We start from the raw sequence: 25912 nt of genomic DNA on the forward strand, positions 1-25912 counted from the left end.
CCGGCAGACCGCTAGTGCCTAGAAGCCGATCGCCATCGCCACCACCGCCCACCGTCACCAACACTAGCGACGACCACGACGACAGTAACGGGAGGTCCAGTGGTGACAGTGTCGAGACGATGGCCGACGGGACATCGGCGGCGGCGTCGGCGGCGGCGGCGGCCGTCGTCGTCGCGTGGTGGCTGGCCGCGGTGTTGGGCCCGGCCGGCGGCCTGGTGCTGGACGGCACGTACGGCCAGTTCCGCAAGTGGAACGCGGGCGTGAACGGCACGCTGGAGATGGAGTTCAAGACGCGGTCGCCGAACGGGCTGCTAATGTACACCGACGACGGCGGCACCTACGACTTCTTCGAGCTCAAGATGGTGGAGGGCACGATGCGGCTGCGGTACAACCTGGGCGCCGGCGCGCAGATACTGATGGCCGGTCACGACCTGTACGACGGCCGGTGGCACCGCGTGACCGTGGAACGCCGTGGCCGCGTGACCGCGCTGTCCGTGGACAACGCGACCAGCACGGCCACGTCCGCCGGCAAGGAGCTGCAGTTCGGACGGCTCGCGTCCAACTCGGCCGTGTACGTGGGCGGCATGCCCGGATGGTACAACGGGCGGCTCACGCGGCTCGCGCTGCCCAGCGTCATATTCGAGCCGCGGTTCAGCGGCGCCGTCCGCAACATCGTGTACGCCGACGATTTCTACCCGTACCCGCGGCGCCAAGCGGCCGTCACCGATCCTGCCCGACAGCCGAAGGTCAGTTATACGTTACCGTTTTCTCCATAGACCATAGATTCTTAACCTTTTCTGGGACATGGACTTCTAAGCATGAAATCTAATCACGGAGCCACCCTCCCTTAAAAAAAAAAAAATGTGTTTCATGTGGATTTCAAGACTTTCAACAACTATTACTGTTGTATTAAAAACGCTATCGAAACAAATTTATTTTTGGCTTATTTAAAAAAAAACTCACAGCCACCCCGTGGATCCCTGGTTAAGAACCTATGCCATGGACCTATAAACTTACTACTAGTTAATCTAGATATTAAAGTCATTACTATTATATTATTGTGTATATAAAAGTATAAAAGCAATGACTATAGTATTTTGTAATATTTTAATTGACTATACAATTTTATATTTAATTAAAAAGAATGCAAATTTAAACAGTACTGTATATGATACTGCAGTATTTAGTAATACGATGAATATTTATAGAAGTGTTATAATATGATACACATAAACTAAAATAATTTTTATATTGAAACACCATTAACTTTTTATAGCTTTTATAGTCATATTGTATTGTGTATGATATTTTGACAACAATAGTAGTTTTAACAACAATATAATATTAAAGTTATTGTCTTGAGAAAAAACCGATTTCAAACAAAGCTTCACTATCTCACACAAATACACATACATACCTGTAGGTACACATATGCACATGCTCACGCAAGTATTTATGTATGATTACGTGTTACAGGAAAATATAATTTTAGAAATTGTTTACTTTATTTTAATTACTCAATAATTTAATTAATTATTAATTATCTTATTAGTTTATAGCGAATAGCATTAAGTGGAAAATTTAACAAATTTGCCAATTGAAAACAAAATAGTCTAATATAAAAAGCGTATAATAATTGAACTCATTAACACTCGAATCCTATAATAGGTTATTGATTATAATTTGATTATATTTAAGATATTTATACAAAAATGTAAAATGTTCACAGAGTAGCGTAGGTATCAAACTACTTTCAATTTATTGAATAATTGTACAAAAGTACATTTTCTGACTTATGAGCAAGCACAAAGCCGGTGTTATTAACAAATATTGAAGGGAGTGAAATTATAAATATAAAAATTTGCTGACTAAATAAATAATTCATTCATTGTGGGAGGATATTGCGATCCCCTAATACCGGCTCAAAGCAAGCCTACAAGGTATCAAACAATTTAAAATTTATAATTAATTTAGAAAATGAACTAATTTTAAAATAAAAATTCCATAGCGTACATAAGTATCAATTCATTTTTATTGTATAACAATAATATACAATCATTGGTTGTTTTACGGAGGGGGAATCTTGGTGGGAGGTCTAAACATCAACCACGTCCCGATTTTAGAAAGAATATGTTTTTCACTTGGAAAGCTCAGGTTTTGAATAGTTGTTTACGATTTTTATATGCGGATATTTACCTATATATAAATTTAATGAAATCAATTATATGTGTCCGAATATTTTAATTTCGTGACGGCTATTTAGGTATTTATAGTTTTCCTGAAATTACGACGTTTACGATATTTAGATATCTATTATTGGTAATAATAATTAGTAATAGTTTCGGCTATTCGAAAAACGTGCTTAGATTAGCAGCGATAAACTGAAAATCGAATTTTGTTACATTATTCAACACTCAGCCGTCGCACCCGTCGAACGATTAAATTGTAATCTTGTTATGTCAATTTAGATCAGATTTGAAAAATATTAAAATTCAATTTAGTTAAATTTATAACATATATTTTAAGTTATTTTGTTTTTTATTTTACAAAATGTTTATACATATAATTTTACACATGATTAATTTTTGGACAAATTAATAAAATATTTATATAAAAATGAAGTGAGTATACATATATAATACGACCTTCTCCCCATCGGATTAGCGTTTTAACTTTAAACAAATTTAAAATGAAAACTGGTATAGTACTTACTCGACGTTGATGTAGAATTTGTGGAAAAAGTATGACAGTTCTAATTTTATAGACTCGTAGGTTTCAATAAGTATTTGTATAGTTTATGAGAGCACTTGTATGATGTTCTTTGGGGCTACTAAAGTTTCTGAGAAGTTTAGCCGTTAAGGAATGTCGATCAAAACTATTCGCTCATGTAGCCTGGAAACGAATGACATTGGCATGAACTTAGAGTGTTTACGAGAGTAAACTAAATTTAAATTTAGTATAACTCTCTGAATGTCAAAAAATTTGAATTATTTGTTCACGTTTATTTTATTTATTTATTAACTTATCTACTCTTTAAATTTTAATTATATAAAATAATTAAGTGGCTACATATAAATTTGAATATAAAATAATTTACATTTAGCATACATAACCGAGTACAATGATAAAAAGCTCAATAAAAGTAAAAAAAAAATATACAATTTGAAATATAAAAATCAAATAAGGGTTGTTTAAAAAATGTTATTTTCGTAATTTTTTAAATATTTTAAATTAAAAACTATAACTATTCGATCACTTATGTACAGTTTGGTATTCATTTGGATTAATGTTATTTCAATATAAATGTATTGCATTTTTAATTCTCATAATGTTTTATATAATAATGTAATATCATGACGTGTTTTAATAAAAACTGCAGAAATGTAGACATGTCAGTGGGTTAAAACAACAATATTAATAGTACATTATAAAAAATCTACAGAATTATATTATTTGTTGGCAAACGAATAAAATAAACAAATTAAATCAAAGAATATATACAAAAAACTGAAATCCAATGTACTTAGTGATTATTATATATCCAAATAATGTTTCAAACATTTTAAAATCCGGTGACTGATCCATAATTAAATATTATACATTTATGGAATTAATATATCTAATTATATTGTATATGTAGGGTTTTATTATTGGTACTTATTGGTTTTTATGTTTCAAAAGGCTTTAAAATATTCTACAAAATTATTTGCAATATTAGCACATTCTGGTTTTTTATTTGTTTTTAACTCGAGGATAGACTTTTTTATTTATAGCGGATTAGATGAAAATAAAATCCAAATGGCATTTATTTGGCGGTATAGTGTCTTTTTAGGATTTAAACTTTGGCTACGTTATACGTTGGCTGCGTTGTTCAAAACTTTTTTTCATCTTCAATATAAACGATGAAGAAGAATTTTGAAAGGAAGTATTAGTACTACTAAAATTTGGTTGTCAAGTGTATGATTTAAATAAATGGATTATTATAAAAAAGAAAAAAAATTATTTTTTTAGTTATAGAAGTAATTTGAATTTTAAATTTTCGTGCAAAATAAGCTTTTGGTTTTACATTGATGAGTTGAGTTTTTTTTTTTTTTAAAACATTTTTATTTTTTTTCATTCGTTATGTCGTTTCTGAAGTTGTGTGCACCAATTTCACACATATATTAAACATTTAACGCTAATTTTACTTTAAACACCACATTTGAGATTTAGAGTTGAGACAATAATGCATTGGTTTTGACACATACTCGAGCAATAAAAATTCACCCGCACAACAATCTTACTTAGATCAAAGATCGGACACATAGGGTATTTTAAAAACATCATCTTAAAATTTTCGCATCAGAATATTTGCTATAAGAAAAACCAAAACCTCTAATGATAATATTACATATATAATTTATATATATATATATATATATATACACTATTATATCACGTGGTTTTTTAAGTATCCTAGTTTTTATAAAAACTAAAAGATTTTCGATTTAAGATCATAGTATTTATGGATATATTATTTTAATTTCACCTTATTTTAGTTAAAAAATTAATTAATTGAAAAAAATAATATTTACGAGCTATTAATAATTTGTCGTATTTCAAATGTTTGGTGATAAAACTGTTTTCAGACGTCTACATTAATTTGAAATGTGTATTAAAATACTCCACATTATCGTATGTTTAACTCATAACTACAATAAAATTTAACAACCGCAACTAAATTTGGTTTTATGACAATACTACGTCATAATAATAATATAATAATCTAAGCTCGACCGACAACATTTTTTTATAACAAGCTAATGTGTTCTTGTGCAAGGTATATATGATTCGTTTAGATATATTTCATGACAGTTTTAAACCTAATTGGTTTCTATTTTATATTGAATTATAATGTTTGTTATATTAAATAATTCAACGTATTAGCTTAATGTTCGCAAAAAGTATTAACTTTATGAGGTATAGTGGTACAAAATGTACCTACCAAAGTAAGAGCCCAGCATTTAAAAACTAGCAGGGTCACGTTTGAAATTAATTATAAAAAAATTATGATGGAACGTATCGATGAATGAACAAAATAATAAATTATATCATAATATACTTTCATGTAATGCTTTTGTGTATGATCATCATTAATCAATTTGAATTGATCTTAATCTGTAAATGCTATAATCTAGTCCACTCCACACACGTATATAATTTTTTGCAGATCTATTTTTATTTCATGGGAATTAGGATCTGATTAGATTTACGTGGGGTTGGAAAAAAAGAACATCTTTGTCCTTTTTCAAATATTCGTAGGTCATTGGTTCCTCCTATCGTTATTACAATTTTTCTCTTTCGACTGCTATCATATCTTATTGTTCACCGATCTGATAAAATATGATACACCCCTATTGTGTTTTCCTTCCATGTACTGCTCCGATCAACGGTCTCAAATCTCGTTTTTACCTTCCTTTGCCTCGAAAAAACTTAACCATCGTCCAATGTGTTTATTTTTTCACAAGAAAATACGTTATGTTTACAATATAATATGCAATAAAATAATCCAATTGAGTTGTTGAATTCACGTTCGTCGTTCCGGTACCGAAACAGAAAATAATCGAAACGGCATACATTAATTGTGTAATGAAATATCATATTGGCTAAACGAAAGTTGCGCTTTTCATCGAAAGGATATGTACCGTACACAAGTTCAATAATTATTCATGTCCGTACCGAAATCTAAATGTAATTTCGACTACTTTATATTTTTATTTTCCATGAAAACCAATTGAATAACGTAAGCGTAACGACGATAACAATATTTACGACCCTTCGTATTGTGTGACGGGCGTAAAATATGTAAAACTAGACAGCAGTGACGTTTTGAAATTTCGATCTTTCCACGGAATAATGAAATCTAATTTTGTGACGCGCATGAACACACATACACACACACACACACACACACGTATTTATGTATATATAATGTAAACTGATGGTCACTTGTGTTGCGGTCAAATTATACTTTTAGGATTGCGTTAGGTTATCAGACTTTTCTCCGAATACGACCTTACGTACTCACTTTTGTGGTACAACCGTTTTCCTGATACATACCACAAGCCCTTAAATCACTACCGCATTGTCACCACTGTATCTTCCATGTATTATAACTGGTTATTTAACGTTAATGAATCAAATATAACCATTATGGTATAATACACATCCCTGTATAATTAGGTTCTTCTAACTGGAATACGATGGTTATCCATTGCGTTATGGACGAAACGTAAAAACACATATTATCAATAAATGAGGATGGTGGTAGCTTGCTCGTAGCCCTCCCTGCATACGTTAGTCCGCTGAAATCCAAGTGATCAAGCAAATAACTAACATCAATACCACTGGTTTTAGAATTAATAATTATTTTTAGTATATTATTTTATAATTGTAAATTCGATAGATATATGAATTTATACATGTGTGATATTGTTGATTTATTTTCATAGTGTTTTTGAAAGAATACATTTTTATACGATACTCACATGATAAATGAATGTTCTACTGATAGATTAATAATAATATTTTATAGATAAAACATCGATGGACACTGATAATGTTGATTGAAATTGATTCTATTGCTATTGACGTCGAAAATAAGCACTGTTTTTACTTGTCATTTACATTGAAACGTTCTAATACTAATATATTACTAACTTATAAGTCTAAATTGTGTTTGTTTGGACGTAAGAATTGCAATCAATTGTTTATTCCACACAATAACACTAAAGTTTTATTGCAAAATTAACTTTTTAAAATTTGATGTACTAATTCGATTTGGTAAACGTTTAGTGACTAATAGAGTTTATGACTAGACAGTAAAAACTATTGGAATTGTATTTGTTTTGACCAATAATTTCTGATTTAATCGAGTACCTATAAACTATGTTCTAAAAAAAAAAAAAAAATAATATAAACACTATTGTTACGTACCACCGACTCGATTTCAATTTGAGTAGTCGATGATGTGTAATTTTAATTAAATATGAGACTTTTACAATACGCTTATTAATAATTTAATGTGTTTACAAATTCTAATTTAAGTGAAGTGAAGTTGCTTACCGTTCCGTGAATTGAACTAATCTGAATTGTGGTAATTTCTATCACTTTTTTATATAGCTCAATTGACGTTGTAAGAAGCTGTACCTGTTGTTTATATAATTAATACATTCGTAATATTAAGTATTTCTGATTAAACTATTATTTTTAGAAGTGATTCATATATGGATGAGTACAAAAAAAAAAATACATATTACATAAATATAAGCATAATATTATATATATTATATATGTTAAGTGATGTATGGAAACCCGTAACATAACTTATAGGTATTGCTTAACAGCTTTTTATACAATTATATTTAATTATGATAAAGTATAATAATCTATAATGTTACGTAGAGTGTTATCAATGTGTTAACATAACTAATAATTGTATAATAATTTCCTATTACGTAAATTTAAGGATAATATATGTAGTATATGGGAGCCGATAACACTATATATAAATGCCAAAAACAAGTAGTAATGATATAATTTGTTTAGTTCGTTGGAATGCGCATTTTACACCATTATGTATAAAAAAATCTTATTTATTTAACGATTACAATTATAAATATTTACAACGTACAACTAAATAATAAATTTATTTAAGCTTAAGCCCATTATTTTAAAAAAAATTAGCGTATAGCTACAGTGCAGCGTTACGTCACAAAATAATGTGCGATTATATTGATTCTTATGTCTATTTTAAGTGTAAAGAGGGTTTTTTTTAAGGTTCATTAGAAACCACGTACATGATATCATACTTATCCCTTTAAATTTGTATTCACACTTCCATAGGTTTTAGCCCATGCAGTTTGTGACCGGAATCTAATATGGCTTAATCTTCTAGAGATTTAAAATTTAAAATGAAACTGATATATTTTTACGAATACGGGATAAAAAATAAAAAGGGTATTATAAATTATTCAACATTGGACGTTTGATCAAACAACCATGTAGTGCAAACAGTTTTTTTTCATAGCAAAACAATTAATTTTGATCCCGATAAAAAAAAATTAAATGGTTTTATTTTTGACGATGGTATTATAGAGATTAGCCATAATTGATAGGGTTATTGGGTCGCTTTTTATGTTTAGCCTTTTAATTAAGAACTAACTTGTTTGTGAGCATTTTTCGTTTAAATATTTATGCTTTATAAAATGTCTATAACAGTCATATACAAACATATACTACTAAAAAGTTTGGAAATTCAAAAATGTGTATCAGGTTTGATATCAGACATCAGTTGACAATAATCAATAATACATAACAATACGCAATTGGTGAATGCGATTAATTTGATATGAGATTAGTACTACTATCGTAATGCAGCGTAAACAATATCATCATGATCATCACATATGCGATGATACTCTCTATGATTATTAGATGCTCCAAAGACTTTCTGAGCACACCGGAAGTGAATAATATTTTAAAGACAATATTACCATGTATAATGCAACTGCATAAAATCTTTTTATGTTCGTTCCGTTTCGAATATTTTCTAGTATTTAATTTTTAAAGCTTTTCGCTCAGATCGTTTTGTACTACCGTTAAAGCGCAATATAACTATACGCATTGCGAATAATATTTTTTTAAATTTATATGGCATGTAGATTTTGTATAAGCATGTATACGTATGTACAATGTGTCTCGTACGAAATATCACACGATGCTATCACGCATGTGTACTGCAATGAGCTTGTAAATTATTTTTTCATCGCCCCCTTTACGAACGTAATCACTTTAATGTCATTATTATCATAGCGTGTACTCGTTCATGCCCGTCTATGTGAATAAACAACACCTCTAACGGAGTGCATAGTGCGGAGCACAAGTACGACCAGTGGCGTATTCAGGGGCGGGGTTAGGGGGTTATAACCCCCCTCGAAAATGTTTAATGTATGTATATTGTCTATTGATTATAATAGAAATACACAAAATACAAAAAAAAATTGAATGTTACATTTTTTATAACCCCTCCCAAAAAAAAATTCTGGATACGCCACTGAGTACGACAGTACTATAATGTGGTGTTTCGACGTTATTTCGTTCTATATTGTTAATACATTCATATTTTTAGAATGTTATTTATGTTTTTTTTTTTGAGTTCAATTATTTTATATAACTGCGTTCACAAACTCAGTAACAGAACAAATATATGTCGTCTCGAAACGGTTTTTTTCCGCATCACCACAATGAATATCATGAAGTAGCTAATTGAACTAAAGAAAATAGAAGAAAAAGTGCTACTTTACGTCATCACGGAACAATGACCACTTGTTGGATGGTGGATGGACAGAAAAACAACGAATGAATATCGTCGTATTCGAAAACAACAGCAAAGCGAAGCAAACACGAAATAATCACAAACCTCCGTCGTCTGGAAACACATCGACGTTACTAAATGAAGACGAAAAAACTACATACGAGCCACAAACGCCCAGCAGTAGCAATAGTAGCAGCAGACTAACATCAACAATCAAAATAGGGGTACCACTTGACGGAAGGGGGTTCCCGCACATCCAGACAATATTTGTCTACAATTTATCTAGGCATTTATAGTTAATTGATAATATGGCATTGGCCTTCAGCAATAAATGTTTGATTTCTGAAACAATAAAACATCTTTGTACGCAATTTTTATTTATCTCGAATAAAATTAATAATAATATTGCTTCAGTCTGGCGATAACGTTCACCATGAACACACGCTTTATGTTATCTCAGTTATTTGTATTTTAATTATGTAAATTGCGTTTTCGTTTTCAACGTATATCATATTATGGTTCGTCCGGTAAAAGTCCGCCTTGTACGCCACCGTCATCAAATAGAATATTATCCAGTTCTTTTCCAAATTTTCCTCTTCACGAAGAAAAAAAGATCAAAACTTTCACCTCACCAAACCGTTTCGCTGTACTCGCCTCTGTCGTCGCTAACGATGACTCTGTATTCGATGCGGTGCCACCTTCCCGCAAAGTCACTGTTGTACTTTCATCTTCCTCTTCTGACTAGACTGAGCCTCTGGCTCCACCTTTTTACATCAGAAACATCAATAAATTTTTCGCATTCATGGATGTATTAATTAAACCCGTCGGCAACAAGGGGTTTACATGTAAGTGCACTCCTTCATATTTAATCGTCCATCCCAACGGTCGCAAAAATTTCAATGTATTGGCAAAATATTTGATGGAAACTAATGCCAGTTTCCATTCATTTCGTCCTCTTTGCCAGCGTCCATTAAGGATTGTTATTAGAAACCTCCATCATTCCACTCTCAGTGCTGACATTTCGTCCATATTGTCGGAAAATGGTCGCATAGTGTGGCAAGTTCGCAATATTAAAAAAAAAAAAAATAACCGTCCTTTCCCGATATTTTTTGTCGACATCGAACCCATTGTAAATAATAAACATATCTACAACATCTCTTCATTACTTAACACGAAAGTAGTGATTGAAAAACCGAACAAAACGACACACGCTCCGCCGCAATATTTCAATTGTCAACACTATAGTAACACGCGAAAATACTGCCATCATCCACCGCGTTGCGTCAAATGCAGCGAGGCTCATGAGTCAGATAGCTGCATCAAGAATCACTCCAGTCCATCTAAATGCGTCCACTGTTCCGCAAATCATACGGCCAGCTTCAAGGGTAACCAGTTCTACCAAACTAATCTAAATCGCCACAAAATCAAGTCTTTCAACTCCAAAAAAAATATTACACATACAAAAAAGTTATTCCCTGAGTCTCTCCCCATTGACCCCCATCAATCCATCCCGTCATATGCCGCTGCTACTTCTGGTTCAAAACCGAACATTAATTCGCAAAACTCGAATTTAAATTTAGCTTTTTCAAAATTCTTATCCGATTTAACCTTCAGCATAAATACTTTTCTTTCCGTTATATTAACAACCAATTAATTATAGCATTTATTTTTAATATTATTTCTGTTATTATATTCACTAATATTCCGTTTTTTTTATTTCTTATCTGACATCATTATCTTATTTATTATTATATCATTATGCTCATTATGTTCAATTACCAATTATTACTTATTATATAATTGTCGAACTATAATATAATAGTTTATATTGAAAGTTCTTAATAAAAAAAAAATAATATTATTGCTTAATGGTGAATGGTTCTAACCGCGATGAAGACAACGTTTTATTTCTGCGGCAGATGGTAGATGTTTCAAGTCTGTGCACAGTAAATACGTTTTGGATAGAAGAATTCTATAGTGAGGAATACGAGAAAACGTTTTTTTTAACGAATATAACGAAGTTCGACCAACTGGTTAGGTGGGAAAAAATCGGCTTCTCGAATTGTTCTGCACGCCCTTGAAAAAAAAAAAAAAAAACTGAAACGGCACAGAAAGTCTACCGGCGAACCAGCGACACTGCACGTTCCCTGACAACAATGTCGGCAATTGAAGGTCGACGATCTAATCGCAACCCACCCGGCGAAGATCAATTCAGATCATGGTGGCAACACAAATATATGACGATCTTTTTCCGGGCCATTACCAACGCGCAGCGCCTCTTCAGGCATCGCCCAGCCAGTCAATTGGCCCTCGAGTTTGCTGATGGGAGAGTGCGCACTCTTCCCCGACAACTGTCGATGCGTATCGTCCCCGGCCAGTTGCCACCAGAATCGCTCCTCTGCAGATCCGATAACGCCCCTGCAACTCCTAAAAGCCACTCGCGTGACTCGGATTAAATTTCCCCTCACCCCAAAACTAAAACAATACGTTTCGTAAACCGTTTCATTACGGAACAGACTTGACATTCTGTCTGAAAATGTGTTTGCGGACAGGCGTTTTGTTTCGACCCTGACAACGAAACGTTTCGTACACGCCATGCTCGCACTCGTTTTCATTCCCATGCGACTCATAATAATTATAATAGTTTGGATGTAGTCTACTGCACAGCGATGTTAGTTTGGTGTACGTTGATAATAAATAACATTTAGTAACACCACCGTCGCAACGCGCTTAACCAAAAATTACATTTTTTATCAATTTATCATATCAACGTGATACAAAAGAAATATTTCTCGTACCTACATTGTCGTCCAATATTTTATCGAAAATAATGTCCTATTACACTTTATACATCAGTATTGTTCGAGAACTCAATAGCGCTTTTGCTCATATTATATTTACATTATTATTCGAAATCCACAAAAGGTTGTTTCCGATTTTTAGTAAAAATCATATCAGAAGTAACGGTAAATTTATCTCAAAATTAAAAAATCATGCCAGTGATTGATAGTTTTGAAATTTCTATGTGTTTATTTAACAATGTTATGAAATTCAGAATAGTGAATATTATAGTAATTTTATTAAAAACAAATAGCTATGACATTTTTTTTTTTGTGTGTTTTAAAATGTCGTGGTCGAAAATAATTTGCGAGTCCCCTCTAATCAAACCCTAATGAAATTATCAATGAAAAAGTATTTGTTATACGTATTAGATGATAAATTTATTAAGCATTAATGCAAAACAACACGATATTTTATAATTTCTTTACTTGAATTAGAAATTTAATTTATGCCTACATGTTAATAATTAATTTTTTACTAAAATTTCATAATAATCATTATTAAGGAATTGTACGTATTATTATAATATAATATTTAAGTACACACTTTTTCTAGAATCCCACTTGAACATTTAGGAAAATTCATATTCTGTTTTATTATCCGATTGTTGAAGAAAATGTATAAAATAATATTCAAACACATTAAAATCATATTTTTTTTTGTAAAATTTTCTCTTAATTATATCATATATGTTACATTTTATAAATATATTTAACATTTTCTTATTTAATTTATTATGAAATACAGATCCCATTTTTAATTACAGTTTTTTATTCAGATTTAGTGGGAGTAGTGACATAAAAATTAAACATATTTTATTAATACTGTTTTATTTTGAATATTTAATTGCATAACTTATTTATAAGATGTCAAATAGAAAACAATATTATGAAAATTTACCTAGGTTTTCAACATATGAAACTCTATGTTTTTATTATTTATTTATTTTTAAATCATCATATTATTAAGTCAAAATAATTAAATAATTTCATTTGGAAAAATTAAGTAACAAATTATAAAATTCTTTAAGATTTATTTAAAAATAATCCTACTAAATGTTAATTTGATGACTGGGCGTTTACAAACTTTTTCAAACTAACCTAGTTCAAATTAAAATTTATAGCATAATCAAATAATAAGGAAATGTAAGTTCTTTATTAGACACATTTCTCTGAAATTATATATTATTCATTATAATTCTTAATTTTAATAATCAATAATTAGGATATTATATTTTTACAAAATTGTATTTAAATCGTGCCCCTCATTCATCGTAAATTTATGTCGTTTCTTAAATTATATTTTAACATGTTTATATACAATTAGAGATCGTTAAAATATTACAGAAGTGCAAGTCATTTTTAAAACAACTTAAAACTATATTTTTGCTAGATGTAGATAAATTATCATTATAATAATGGATAAAAAGGGTATCTGATTTTTAAATTGTATGAGTATAATAAGATTTTTTCAATCTAAAAATTCAAGAAATATACTTCAGGCATAAGAACTTATTGGTGTTTATTTTGATCACACGTTGACTAAAATGTTATGTCTGTACATTTTTTTCTACAGATAAAAAATATTATATTTTATAATATTAGCAATATATATTCAATACATAAATAGTTAAAATGATTATACTGATTAAATTTACAAATAGTGTAACTGTCCACTACCGATTTATTTTTTCTGGAAAACAAACGTTATTTGAAATATATGGTTAAGATCAATATGTTTTTCTTGCAGTTTCAATAATTCTAATTTGTTGATTAACATTAATTTAATTGTACACAACTAAAATGTAATATATAACGTTAATATATCTACTTAATTCGTTAAATATATTTTCGTACACTATAAATTCAATTTTTACTTTAGAAATTAAAATAACTTACAATGTAAACGATTATTTGTAATTTTTGTTTACAATGATCTTCAACATAATATTTAACCAGTTAAAGTAATTTTAATTCAAAAATAATAACAAAGAGCAAGTTAAAATCGTTATACTGGAACTTTTTTTAGTATCGATTTTTTACGAAAAATGCGTTAAATTATTTTGTTTTATTTAAATGTTATGAGAAAAACAAGTTTCTTTTACCTTCAGAAATCTGTTTTATGTAGAATACCGTATGCATATTATATTGTACCTATTTATATATAAATATATATACACACACAAGACAATTCACGTTGTGCATGTATAAAACGTATACCCTTTTGTCTGCCTCACGTTTTATATACTTTGGCAACTTTTAAATAGCCGCTTTTGTGAGTTCTCTAAAGGAGATTGTGAGGAGCATTTGCGAGTCCCTCAACACCAGTATACTTGTACCGTTTGTAACCCGAGACGGAACTACTTTGGAGTGTGTCCACTCAATAAAATACATATAGTAAAAATAAAAGAAGATTCGTTCAATCACATAGAATTATTTTATTAACAAATATTATTTTTTAACAACTATGATTTATTTTATGTGAAGACGATGTTTGATCTACATTTTTCATTTTAATCGAGTGCTTTATTGCTTTATTTTTTATCACTTTTATTTTATTTTTTAAGAATTACATTTTAATAATTTTATAAACTCTAAAACTTTTTTTAAAGAAAAAATAATAATAATAAGAATTTCCATTATTTTAAAATTGGTAATCGGGTTACTTGTCTTTGTCTTATTTAATAATGATCAAAGGAAACATATTATGTGTAAGTAAAGTAAAATTAATGAAACGTTTGAATCAAATAAAGTTAGGAGTTACATTAGAATATTTATTATGTTAAAGTGTTACGTAGTATATGGTGTGGATTATATTATAATGCGTTTACTAATCAGTGATCATTTACCAAATTTAAGGCTATTATAGAGTTATTTTTAAATTGATTATATATAGCTGTTTTATTTCAGAGTTTTTAACATTTATTTTATTATTTACAGTGTACTGGTACAAGATGTCGACGGAATTTGAATAAAGATAAAAAGACGAAGGTAAGTGCTTTAGTTTTGTTATTACTATGATTATTTTGTGAACATATAAAAGTTTAAATTTTTTATAGTAAATAAATACTGTAATCATGATGGTTTTCTAAAAAACGACACTAGTACACTTTTATAATAACGACACTTACCTGATTATCAAAATATATACGAGTAAAAACAACTGTTTGATTTTTTGAAACTGCATTTACCTTATTATTGTGTAATATAAGTATTATCGATTTAATATAAAATAATACGAAACCTTTAAGTTTTGATACGTTTTTGTGTCTAGTAAACAGTAATTTTATTTTATATTATGTCTATTGTATTACAGCGAATAATGCATATAATTGATGATTATCAATAAAAATGGTTTTGATATTCAATTATTATTTATTTATTTAATTTTTTTTTTCTCTTATTCAGATTTTAGCGATGAGTTTCTTCCTTATTTTTTTTGGATATAAATATGAAATCATTGTCATTTAATTTAATTTACGTTTTTAATAAATATAACATTTTGAAAATTAGATTTTTTTAAAAAATATTTGAATCAAATACATTGAAAATAAATTTTGTTTAACATCGTGTATATTATTTAATTAAAATAAATAGAAATTTCATAAATAATATTTCTCTATATTTGTTCTTGATGTAATGTTTTAGTTTCAATAATTTATTACAATTTCGAACAATTGATAGTAAAATCTATCTACTTAATAAATATTATAATATATCATCAACAATTGTGAAGTTATTGTTAATAACAACATTTTAGCATTCAAATTTAATTTGAAATTTTTTTTTTATCGATATTTAATACAACTATAATACAAATCGGCAGCAAAGGCCATTAGTTACACTGTCTACTAACCTTAATTACAATTAACAGTTATTTTAAGTTTTTACACTATGTTTCATTAATTTTAAATTACTATTATAGTTTGTCACTTGAATTAGTTCATTTTAATTGCTTTATAATTTTCTTGTTTTGATCCGATTTCGGTCCTAGAAGTGTGTCAAGAGTTAGCAGTCATGTGGAGGTTTATTCGCTCCTGTTTATTTCGTTGGCATTCAATTAAGAAATGTATTATCGTGATTTGTGAGTCATATACTTCACATATTATGGGTTCTTCTATTTGAACTTTATTTCATTCTTAGAGGAATTTTTTTTTTAATCACACAATATTCAAGATTCAACTATCAGTATCAATATTTAAATATTCTTTTTCGAAACCTATTAAAATCAAAATATTTTTATGTAAGAATATTTATTTTCATAAAATAATATAACAATTTAATACATTTTTTCCAACATAAGTATAAAAATTAATTGTTCCTAATAATTATTATTTTATGATTCTTATATAAGTAAAAAAAGTATATTGAGTTATATTCAATATAATAATAAATTTAAAATTATTTTTAATTATAAAGAAGATTTATTCAGTATATATATATATATATATATATATATATTATTAACATATAATTTAAGCGGTATAATATAATAAAAACAACAATTTAAATATATTTGAATTTTGTTTAGTACGTAAATTTGTCAAGATTATGTCTTATTTAACTTCAAAGATCTAATAACAATATTTCAGAGTTCATGATTATTACTACTATAGAAAAATAAAATTATTAATCAATGGTCTTCGTTGAAGGTCTTTGAGTTTATTATTTTAAATTAGATAAGTACTCGAGTAGATTTTCGTGCAAAGTTAAATAAGATAAGTAATGAAATAAATTGCTTTAGTGAATATTAAGTTTTCGAAATTTTAATATCAGACAAACCTAATGTTACACATAAAACTCCCAATAACGTATTATAACCAATATATCTTTGTAGTTCTCAGTGGTTTATAAGTAACGGTGTCAAATACCTTTATATATTGTAAACAAGTATAATGAAAACAAATAGTTTTCATTTTTAATTTTATTTTGAAATAACTACCTTAGTATAAAGTGTAAAGCTTATTACTCAATGTTGTAGTATAATTTTCTCTCATTACTGTTTAAAAATTATATAATTATAATTACAATGTATTACAAATTACAACACGTACCCTACATTCCTAATATGAGAAATTACAGGATTTAAATAATAAGATATCTAAACAATATATTTGTATAATATAAATTACTTGTTCGTGTAAACGAATAAATTTGAGTGAAAATACAACAAGACCTCCTAACAAGTAATTTTTTCACTATAAGTCATTTTTTGAATAATCAGTTATTGAAACTCTTTTATTTTTATACATTTTATTACTCTGTTTACCTATATACTATAGAAATCCAGTCTTGTTAAGTACTCGAGTACAAGTATTTGAATAAAAGTATTCAAATACTTTTCATGAACTCAAATACGTATTTTAAATATTTTTTCAGAGTACTTTCCCTATACTTTCCCAGAGATCTGTCTTAAAAATTAAATACTATTTTTTTTACACATTTTATTTCAATTCTATCTCATTTGAATAATAAATTAATTTACCAATTACGGTGAAATTTCCATAGAACGAAGTGTTACGGGAAACAAAAAAAAAACAAAAATCGTATTATAGAATAGTCAATTTCAGACAAGTCCGTTTAAAATACCAGAACTTGAAAATCCTATTCATAGGTTACAACAGTGATACCAAACCCGTGGGCCACATGTGACCTCAAAGGAATACAATGTGGCCTGTTACATTTTTTTTAAAAGTTTAAATTTTATTTTCGTATATTTTCTAATAGAAATATCACGATATAACCCGTACACTTAACAGAGAGTACTGATCTCAATCAGTAAACTTTTCAGTATTCAATAAAATATTTGAAAACACATTAAAATATACCTAAATGTATATTGTATTTGTATACCTACTACGTGTAACACAATTATTTTATTAGATTAATATTGACATTATTCGTACTTTTATATTTGGTGGCCCACCGAGGAAAAAAGGTTGGACACCACTGATCCACAACATAATACACTGTATGTATATAAGATAAATAATTTTATGAATTTTTTTTTTTAAGTATTTAAAAGTATCTATGAATATTATTTGAAGTATCTGTATTCATACTTGAACACTTTTTTTTTTTTACCAAGTATTTATACGTATTATGGAGATATTATTTAACACATTTTAAAATTGGTATCTATGGGTATTTGAATAGTTTTTAAAAATATCTTATACAAGACTGTAGACATTTTATTTATCCTTTTGCAAGAACAACTTTTTTTAAAAAAAAAAAAAAACAACAATTTTTACCAATTTTAATAAATAAATAAAATATTTATACTAGATAATAGAAAATATACTACACATTCAATTTTTAAAGTTAAGTAATTTTAATGACTAAACAATTTCTAATCATATATTTCTCATTAATATCGTAAAAAAAATTGTTTTTAACTTTTTTGGGGAAGAGATCCTTTTTATGTACCTATGTTTCATATTGTATACGAATTTAATATATCAAATGGTACATTAAATAAAAAAAATTAAAAAAAAAGTATTATATGTTTATGGATTATAAAAATATATAATAATATGGTAAATAATGGTTAATAACATAAAATGTACAACCAAGTTTCTTAATTTTTATCTAAATCTTAATTGTAAGGTTTGTTCAGAGATACTTACGATACATGTACATGTTGCTATTATAATGAGAATTAAAGTTGATAATTATTACAATTCGTATTGCTATTTGAGGTCGTGTGCGAGTTATTCTCTTGGCATTTCCTGTCAGTGGGTGGTAGAAGGATTTCAACAAATTCTTATGATATGTGATTGTTAGAGATGGACGGGGGATGGAGTTCAGATTGAGATACGGTACTGAACGACTTGACGATATTGATGGGAGGTTGAGTTTAGGGAGGGAGTTGATTTTCCAAAGGTTTTAATTAAGGTGAAACCGACATTGCGGTAGTGGCTGTATAGGCGGCGGAAGCAGTGTTGAGGCGATTCGTGAGGGACCGGCGGAACTTCGTCTCTCACCCGGAAAACTTTCGACCGTGTCTAACATTACGCGTGCGGTCTGGGGATAAAATAGGGGGTCAGGGTCCTCTTATCGATTCAATAGTACTATACACTCGGTGCGTGCGTGTGCGCGAGCGCGAGTGCGTGTGTGCGTGCGTGTAATTTTGTGTACGCGTGTGCGTGTGCTGCGCGTATATGTGTGTGTGTGTGTGTACGCGTGTGCTTACGCATGTATATATGCGTGTGTATAAGCGTGTGCGTGTGCGTATACGCGTGTGCGTGTACGCGTGTGCGTGTGCGCTTGTGTATGCGCGCGCGCCTTTGAACTCTTATCGCGAACGGCGTATAATACTTGTACACATGTATACGCTTTAGACGTGTCAATATTGTATACCTGTACACGGGCCGGTGTATACAAATGAATATATTTCGTGCACGAAAAATCCGCTCGCACGCGCCCGCCGAAATTCGCATACTTCAACGTGCCGTCTCGAAGTACATAAATGATTTAGTGGTTCACGAGTGTGCAGCGCAATATTATAGTCGTAAAAGAATACGTACGATGACGTCCACGTGTCGTAGCGTTTTTTTTTTTTTTTTTTTTTTCGGAAATCTACAGGATTTGATGCACTGCATGTTGTATCGTCGAACAACTGAAGCAAAATATGTAAATATGTAATGCGGTTGGCGATCGATTGTCGAAAATGGAAATTAAAAACCACGTTTTTCCGTATAAATTATAATGGCGCGTTGTATAATATATTTTGAAAAGTTTTATAATAATTAATTTGCAAAAAAAAAAAAAAAAATATCGTTCGATCAAATATATTTTGTGTGCCGCTCCGAATCCGAGTATTATCCATATTTTCTTTTTTTTCGGATTTGACTCGTTTTGATATAGTCACGTATCGTTTTGAAATTAAATTTATTGCAATTAATTTTACAATGGAACATGCCTGCCTTTTTGCAATTTAATTTATCTGAAATTCATGTATAAACACCGTTCAAATATTGTTCACACAGTAAATAGTACAATTTTTATTTCAACAATAATTATTTTTACACTTTAAGTTTTAATAATTGAACAAAATATAAAACCTTAAAAAATATACCTAACAAAGGAAAAAGAAAATTATATCATACAAACATGAAATAAAATTAAAATTTTTTTTTTATTTTATGACATCGATATTATTATAACACGATGATCAGCTACTGTAAAGTAAAATGAACTGTTTATAAGTAATAAAAAAAATAAATAAAAATAATTTCAAATTTCTTTAAACTATCATCTGAGTCACATGACATTTTTCTGTATCAAAGTGAAAGTTTTGAATTTATTTACTTCTAAAACTTGTGATTGTTATTATATCTGTAAGTGTCTCAAAATTAAAATATATTGTGTATACTATTTTAAATGAAAAATTATAGATTGTTAAATTTTAATATGAATAGTTTCGAATTAATTGTATGTAAATAAATTATTGTATAACAATAATAATAATAATAAATCAATATAGAACTTTATATTGATTGTGGCTGTTGAATATTTAATCTTTGTCATTGCTCGAATTTAATATGGAATTATTAAAACAATTAATATAATTTTAGTTCTGTTTAATGAAATATAAAATAACGTTAAGTGCAATCAGCCCAATAATAGATTTTCCGTGTCAATTTTTAATATACAAATATTATGTTGACATACTCTTGCCATATGTGAACGCTTAAGTCATGAAAACGAAAAAGTGAAGGTGATGATTATAAATATTTGGGATTAATATTCGTTTTTAACTGTTCTATACATAGGCGGTAACACGGTTTTTTATATTTATTTGGCCATATAGCTATTAAGCCTACGAATAATTACGAAGAATGGACCGCAAATTCGTATAACCTAATTGTGCAAGTACATGAAGTTAGAGTCATAATACAAAGAGATTAAATGGATAGTTAATTTCGGAAAATATCTGAGTGCATGGGGGGGAGTGAATTCACGAGTGTTTGTATGTGTATTTTGTGTGCTCGTTGTAGATGTATACGAATAACGAAAAACGTTAAATTTGCGAGTGTTGTTTTTACGAACGCGAGTAATATATGTGAAACTGATCAAAAGAATAATCAATTATAGAAAAAAAAAAAATTCTAGACTGAAATATGCTTGATATTCAAATAAATAGTTTCTAATAAGCTTTATGATGGGCACAGAATACATAGTTTAAATCAGAAATCTTTAATTTCAAATTAATTAAAAGTTGTAACATATAAGTTAATTTGTTATCTTCTTTGTTATTGTTGTTAAGATTTGACTGAATTTAAATAATTGGACCTGCTGCTAACTTAAGGACAACAATAGAGCCCTAAGATTTCCCTCTCCTCGGACTAACCCAGTCAACTTTAAAATACGTGACCAAATAGATAAATCCTTATAGGGACCGGTGAGCCTGTGTTAGACGAATTTGGCGATGTATAAATATAACTCTACGGCACTGAAACGAACACCGTTTGGAAGTTGTAAAATTCGAATGTATTACAGTGGTGTAGATTAATGTAGTATAATACAAACGTTTTTTCGCGTAACCAGGACTTCCGTAAAACGTGTTCAAATATATTAAAATATAATGTGGTATGATAATGTTATATCGTCATTATTATCATTCGCAGTAACCTCGGTACAATGTGAGCCGCACGAATTATTTACCATTACACTAACATACTAACATAAATAAAATATTAGGTAGTAATTGGAATATTGACAAATACCAAACAGTAATATGTGTGTGTACTTTGCATTAGTATATTACATAACGTCGTGCATGCAATATTATTATTTTGTCATTTATTGCGTGAATTTGTTTGGCAGCAGCTGACGCGTAAGTTTAGGAGAAAGTTTATACGCGTGTAAGCGTGGCGGTGTGTCATTAATAAATTCCAACATGTCGACCGATCAATTGTGAAATTCGCGCGCCGTTAACTACAATACAATATACACGTACACGTCATTTATGTTTCTCGTGTTTTTCATTTAAATCATGCCGGTGTATTGACATTGTCCGTGATAATTAATTAATATATGGCTGAAAATAACACCACGTTTTACCGACGGTGTACACGGCACGCGCGTTTGACGTGCATTTTTATCAATGTTCAACCATATGCATCATAATATAATACAGTGTGTTCGCGCTAAGAGGTACCACTAGATATTATCTCAGTCGCAAGGGGCAATCGATTGAAAAATGTCTATTCGGAATATGAACCCGGGTATACGGAAACGCGTAATTTAAGGAGGTTACGATTTTTTTTTTTTTTTTATATTGATTACGCATCCGGTCACAAATATCAATTGAATAATCACAAGAGTATCATGCGTATCAAGAATATAAGTACTTAAGTGTACTTATATCCGAATTTTGACTTATTTGGTAAGTTGAGTAAATTAAGAAAAACAATATTAATAAAAAATTTGTTTAAAAAAAATTTGTGGTTGCCTTTTAAATAAATATAAGTAGTATTGCCGCACGTGTTCACCATAAGGCATATCAAAATAGAAATTTTCCGAACCATGTATTTCGGTTTATTCTTTTACTGAAGACCAATTTATATGTCATTTGGCTTAAATATCTTGTGATATCTTTTAGTGTGTTCGCTGAACACACATTTATACACAATTTCCACACAATTCATTTAATGTTCCATGTATTGAATATTTTTTTAATCGAAAATATCAAATATAGTTATATGCATTAATATTAATTGTAGTTTCGAATAGTTGATCAAATGAAGAAATTTACATTAATTTTTTTACTGAATATCATCTAAATATTTATTAAAATAGGATTAAGAGTTGATGGAGCTTATATTATATTTTAATAGAGCAACTGAAATAAATACACATTTTACAATTCATTTTTGTGACCATGTGAAGCCCTGAACTATTAATTCGTTTTTACTCTGAAGTTTTACCTATCGTATCCAAAAAAGTATCCACCCTAAAAAAAATCTAGATCTAACATTTATTTTATTCAAATCCATCGATTTTGTACTGCAGTAAGTTGCCGAATTTTTTTGCATACTAAAATTAGTCAGTAAGAAATAATAATTTTTTGTTGTATTATGATTTCCATTTATAATGGAAATGCTTATAATCTAAACATTCTGAACTGTTCAAAATATATTATAATATATTTGCATGCATATTATATATATGATAGAGTATTGTGATACGAAACAAAGTATAATACTCGTCTTTGGTTCTTGAAATATATTATTATAATAGTTGTATAAGAATATAACATTGTGTAACCTCAGCTCTTTTAGAAGATGTAAATGCAATGCTCCCAGAGCGTCTTTGTTTCCAGGTGATTCTTAGGTTAGTTATTTCTTTACATTTCATTTTTTTCTTACAATTTCAATGTTCTCTAACCAAAATTCTCTCAGTATTCTTTCTTATGATTGTCAAAGACCGTTAAAAATACTATTAAATATAGTACAACTAATATTTGTGATGCAAATATAAAAAATAAAAAAAATATTATATTTCTGAAAATATTTAATTATTTTATTTGTTACTCTCATGAATCCAACCCTTATTTTATTTAACTACAGTGAACTATTTCATTCTGATTATATATTTAGTGAACAAGTAATAATATATGTATGTAAATCTAAATGGGTAGCAATTTAATTAATTTTTAAATATTTTATGATTAGTATTTAGACAGTCATTTTTTTTCAAATGAAACAAGATTTTAACAAAACATATACACTATTTCAAATTTATTTTTGTTACGTGTGATTACGGTGGAACTTAATATGTACTTTCCAAAATATTTCATTTTATGAGGGTTTATTCAGTGATCGTATTCATAATTGCATTTCATATTTAAATTACTAAATTTTAAGACAAATATAAAATAAATACATAAACACGAAAGACTTATTATAATTTATGTATAGAAATTAAAACCATGTTTAACTAATGTGTATAAATATTTAAGTATTTATAAATATTTAATTTATAATAATATTGATAAATATAAATATAAATAAAAATAAAATAAAAATTAGATCAGATGACCTTCATAATTTTTAATCATCTTAATATAGTTTAACTTTGAATATTATAACTGTGAATGATGCATAGGTTAAGTAAATAATGCCGGAAGATTTACATAACTTTAGTTGTATAAAATCCATTTTGGTTGAACATTTCCTGGAACCTCATAAATAAAGATAAAATATGTGATAACAATTATGTAATATTATATATGTTTCGCTTTAACCAACATAAACGGCTATAATACGATATAAGAGCTTAATGTGTTGTACTTGCGCATGATGATGATGTTTATCATATTATGCTGTTCACATTTTTCAAAAATAACGTATTCAAATTACTTTCAGTTAGCAAACATTGTACTTATATTTAGATCGCGACGCAAAAAAAAGTAGTGTGCGCTCTTCATTGTCATTTTTTTTTCTTTCTTTGTTTTGCCGTTTTCATGCATTGCTCATTGCGCACCAAGAAACACGTATATACATGTTTTGAACAATATTATTATCAAACACAGCGAAGTAAAACCGTGTATTGATTCAATGCTTTAAATCTCGGCTCTCGCTCAGTGTTGACAATCATGTGCGCACAGTCAAACTTGACAACTCGCAGAATTCTTCTACGGGTTTTTCGCCAAACCATCTTTCTCCACCGACTACCCCTCGTGCGTGTTATTTTTTCGTGTTTGTATTGCATTGGAACAAGTAGATTGCCATCTACAAACAAAAACAAAAAATAAAAATGAAATACTATTTCTCATAGTTCAATCGATTTTTAGTCGTTTTCCTCCCACCCCACGTATCCGTTGTTGTTCCTATACATTGCATTTGGCAGTTCAACGTTTGACACGCAAACTTTTTCTTTTTTTGTATCTATACCCGTACACAGCTATAACCTTATTTCTTACATCCCCTACAATATAAATATATATAACACGGTCAGTCTTCTAAATATTATGACATTGAACCAATTACGGGTTTTTTTTTTTTTTTTTCATTGAAATTCAACAAATATTTTTACTTTCTCTATCGCGTGAAGTCCTTTCCTATAACGTGCTATGTATGTCATTATTTCACTGGATTATTTGGTTTTCGATGTTTCATCATTATGGATTAACGAGCAGTATTCATAGTGTGGGTATGTTTTTTTTAATTATGTCTACCACCAGAGTATAAGGCTTGTTTGTTTTTAATTAAATTTTACATATGCCTTGTTAATATTGAACAATTATATTGACTTGTACACGCGCATTACTGCCTACAAATTACTAAACCATCACACACGTATTACAATGTGTGCTCACGCATTCTTCACGGTAATATTATATTAAACATTTTTATCTAATTTTGGTGTTAGACTTTAATCTAGCACCTTAATACTGTAACACTAAAGTCAATTTACAATACTATTTTATTGGCATTAGTGTGTGATTATACTGATAATATATCTTTAAATTAGTCGGTTTCATGGTGGGATTTAAGATTAAAATAAAATAAGAAAAAAAAGAAAATCTAATATGTTATAATATCTTAAGCTAATATGGAATTTTAAGAATACTAATATTAATTCAATAAAATCCAAATTACTTAGTAAATGATTCCCTATATCTAGACTCTAATGGATATTAACTTTTGAGGTTGAATCAATATAACACACATTATATGCCAGTGTTGTTCTATATACTTTGATGAAAAGT

General features: G+C 29.2%; 1 protein-coding gene across 1 annotated transcript in view; it reads left to right on the top strand.

The window, feature by feature from the left end:
• The window catches only part of LOC112692919 (neurexin-1), a gene marked incomplete in the record, with an annotated part of 248142 nt that overhangs the window by 30283 nt on the left and 191947 nt on the right, over positions 1-25912 (top strand). Inside the window, 2 exon segments of the mRNA XM_025567743.1 lie at positions 1-746; positions 15136-15186. Of these exon segments, the coding sequence (XP_025423528.1) occupies positions 120-746; positions 15136-15186 (678 nt within the window).

Source organism: Sipha flava, unplaced genomic scaffold (genome assembly GCF_003268045.1).
Source record: "Sipha flava isolate LNK unplaced genomic scaffold, YSA_version1 79_pilon_pilon, whole genome shotgun sequence".
NCBI lineage: Eukaryota > Metazoa > Arthropoda > Insecta > Hemiptera > Aphididae > Sipha > Sipha flava.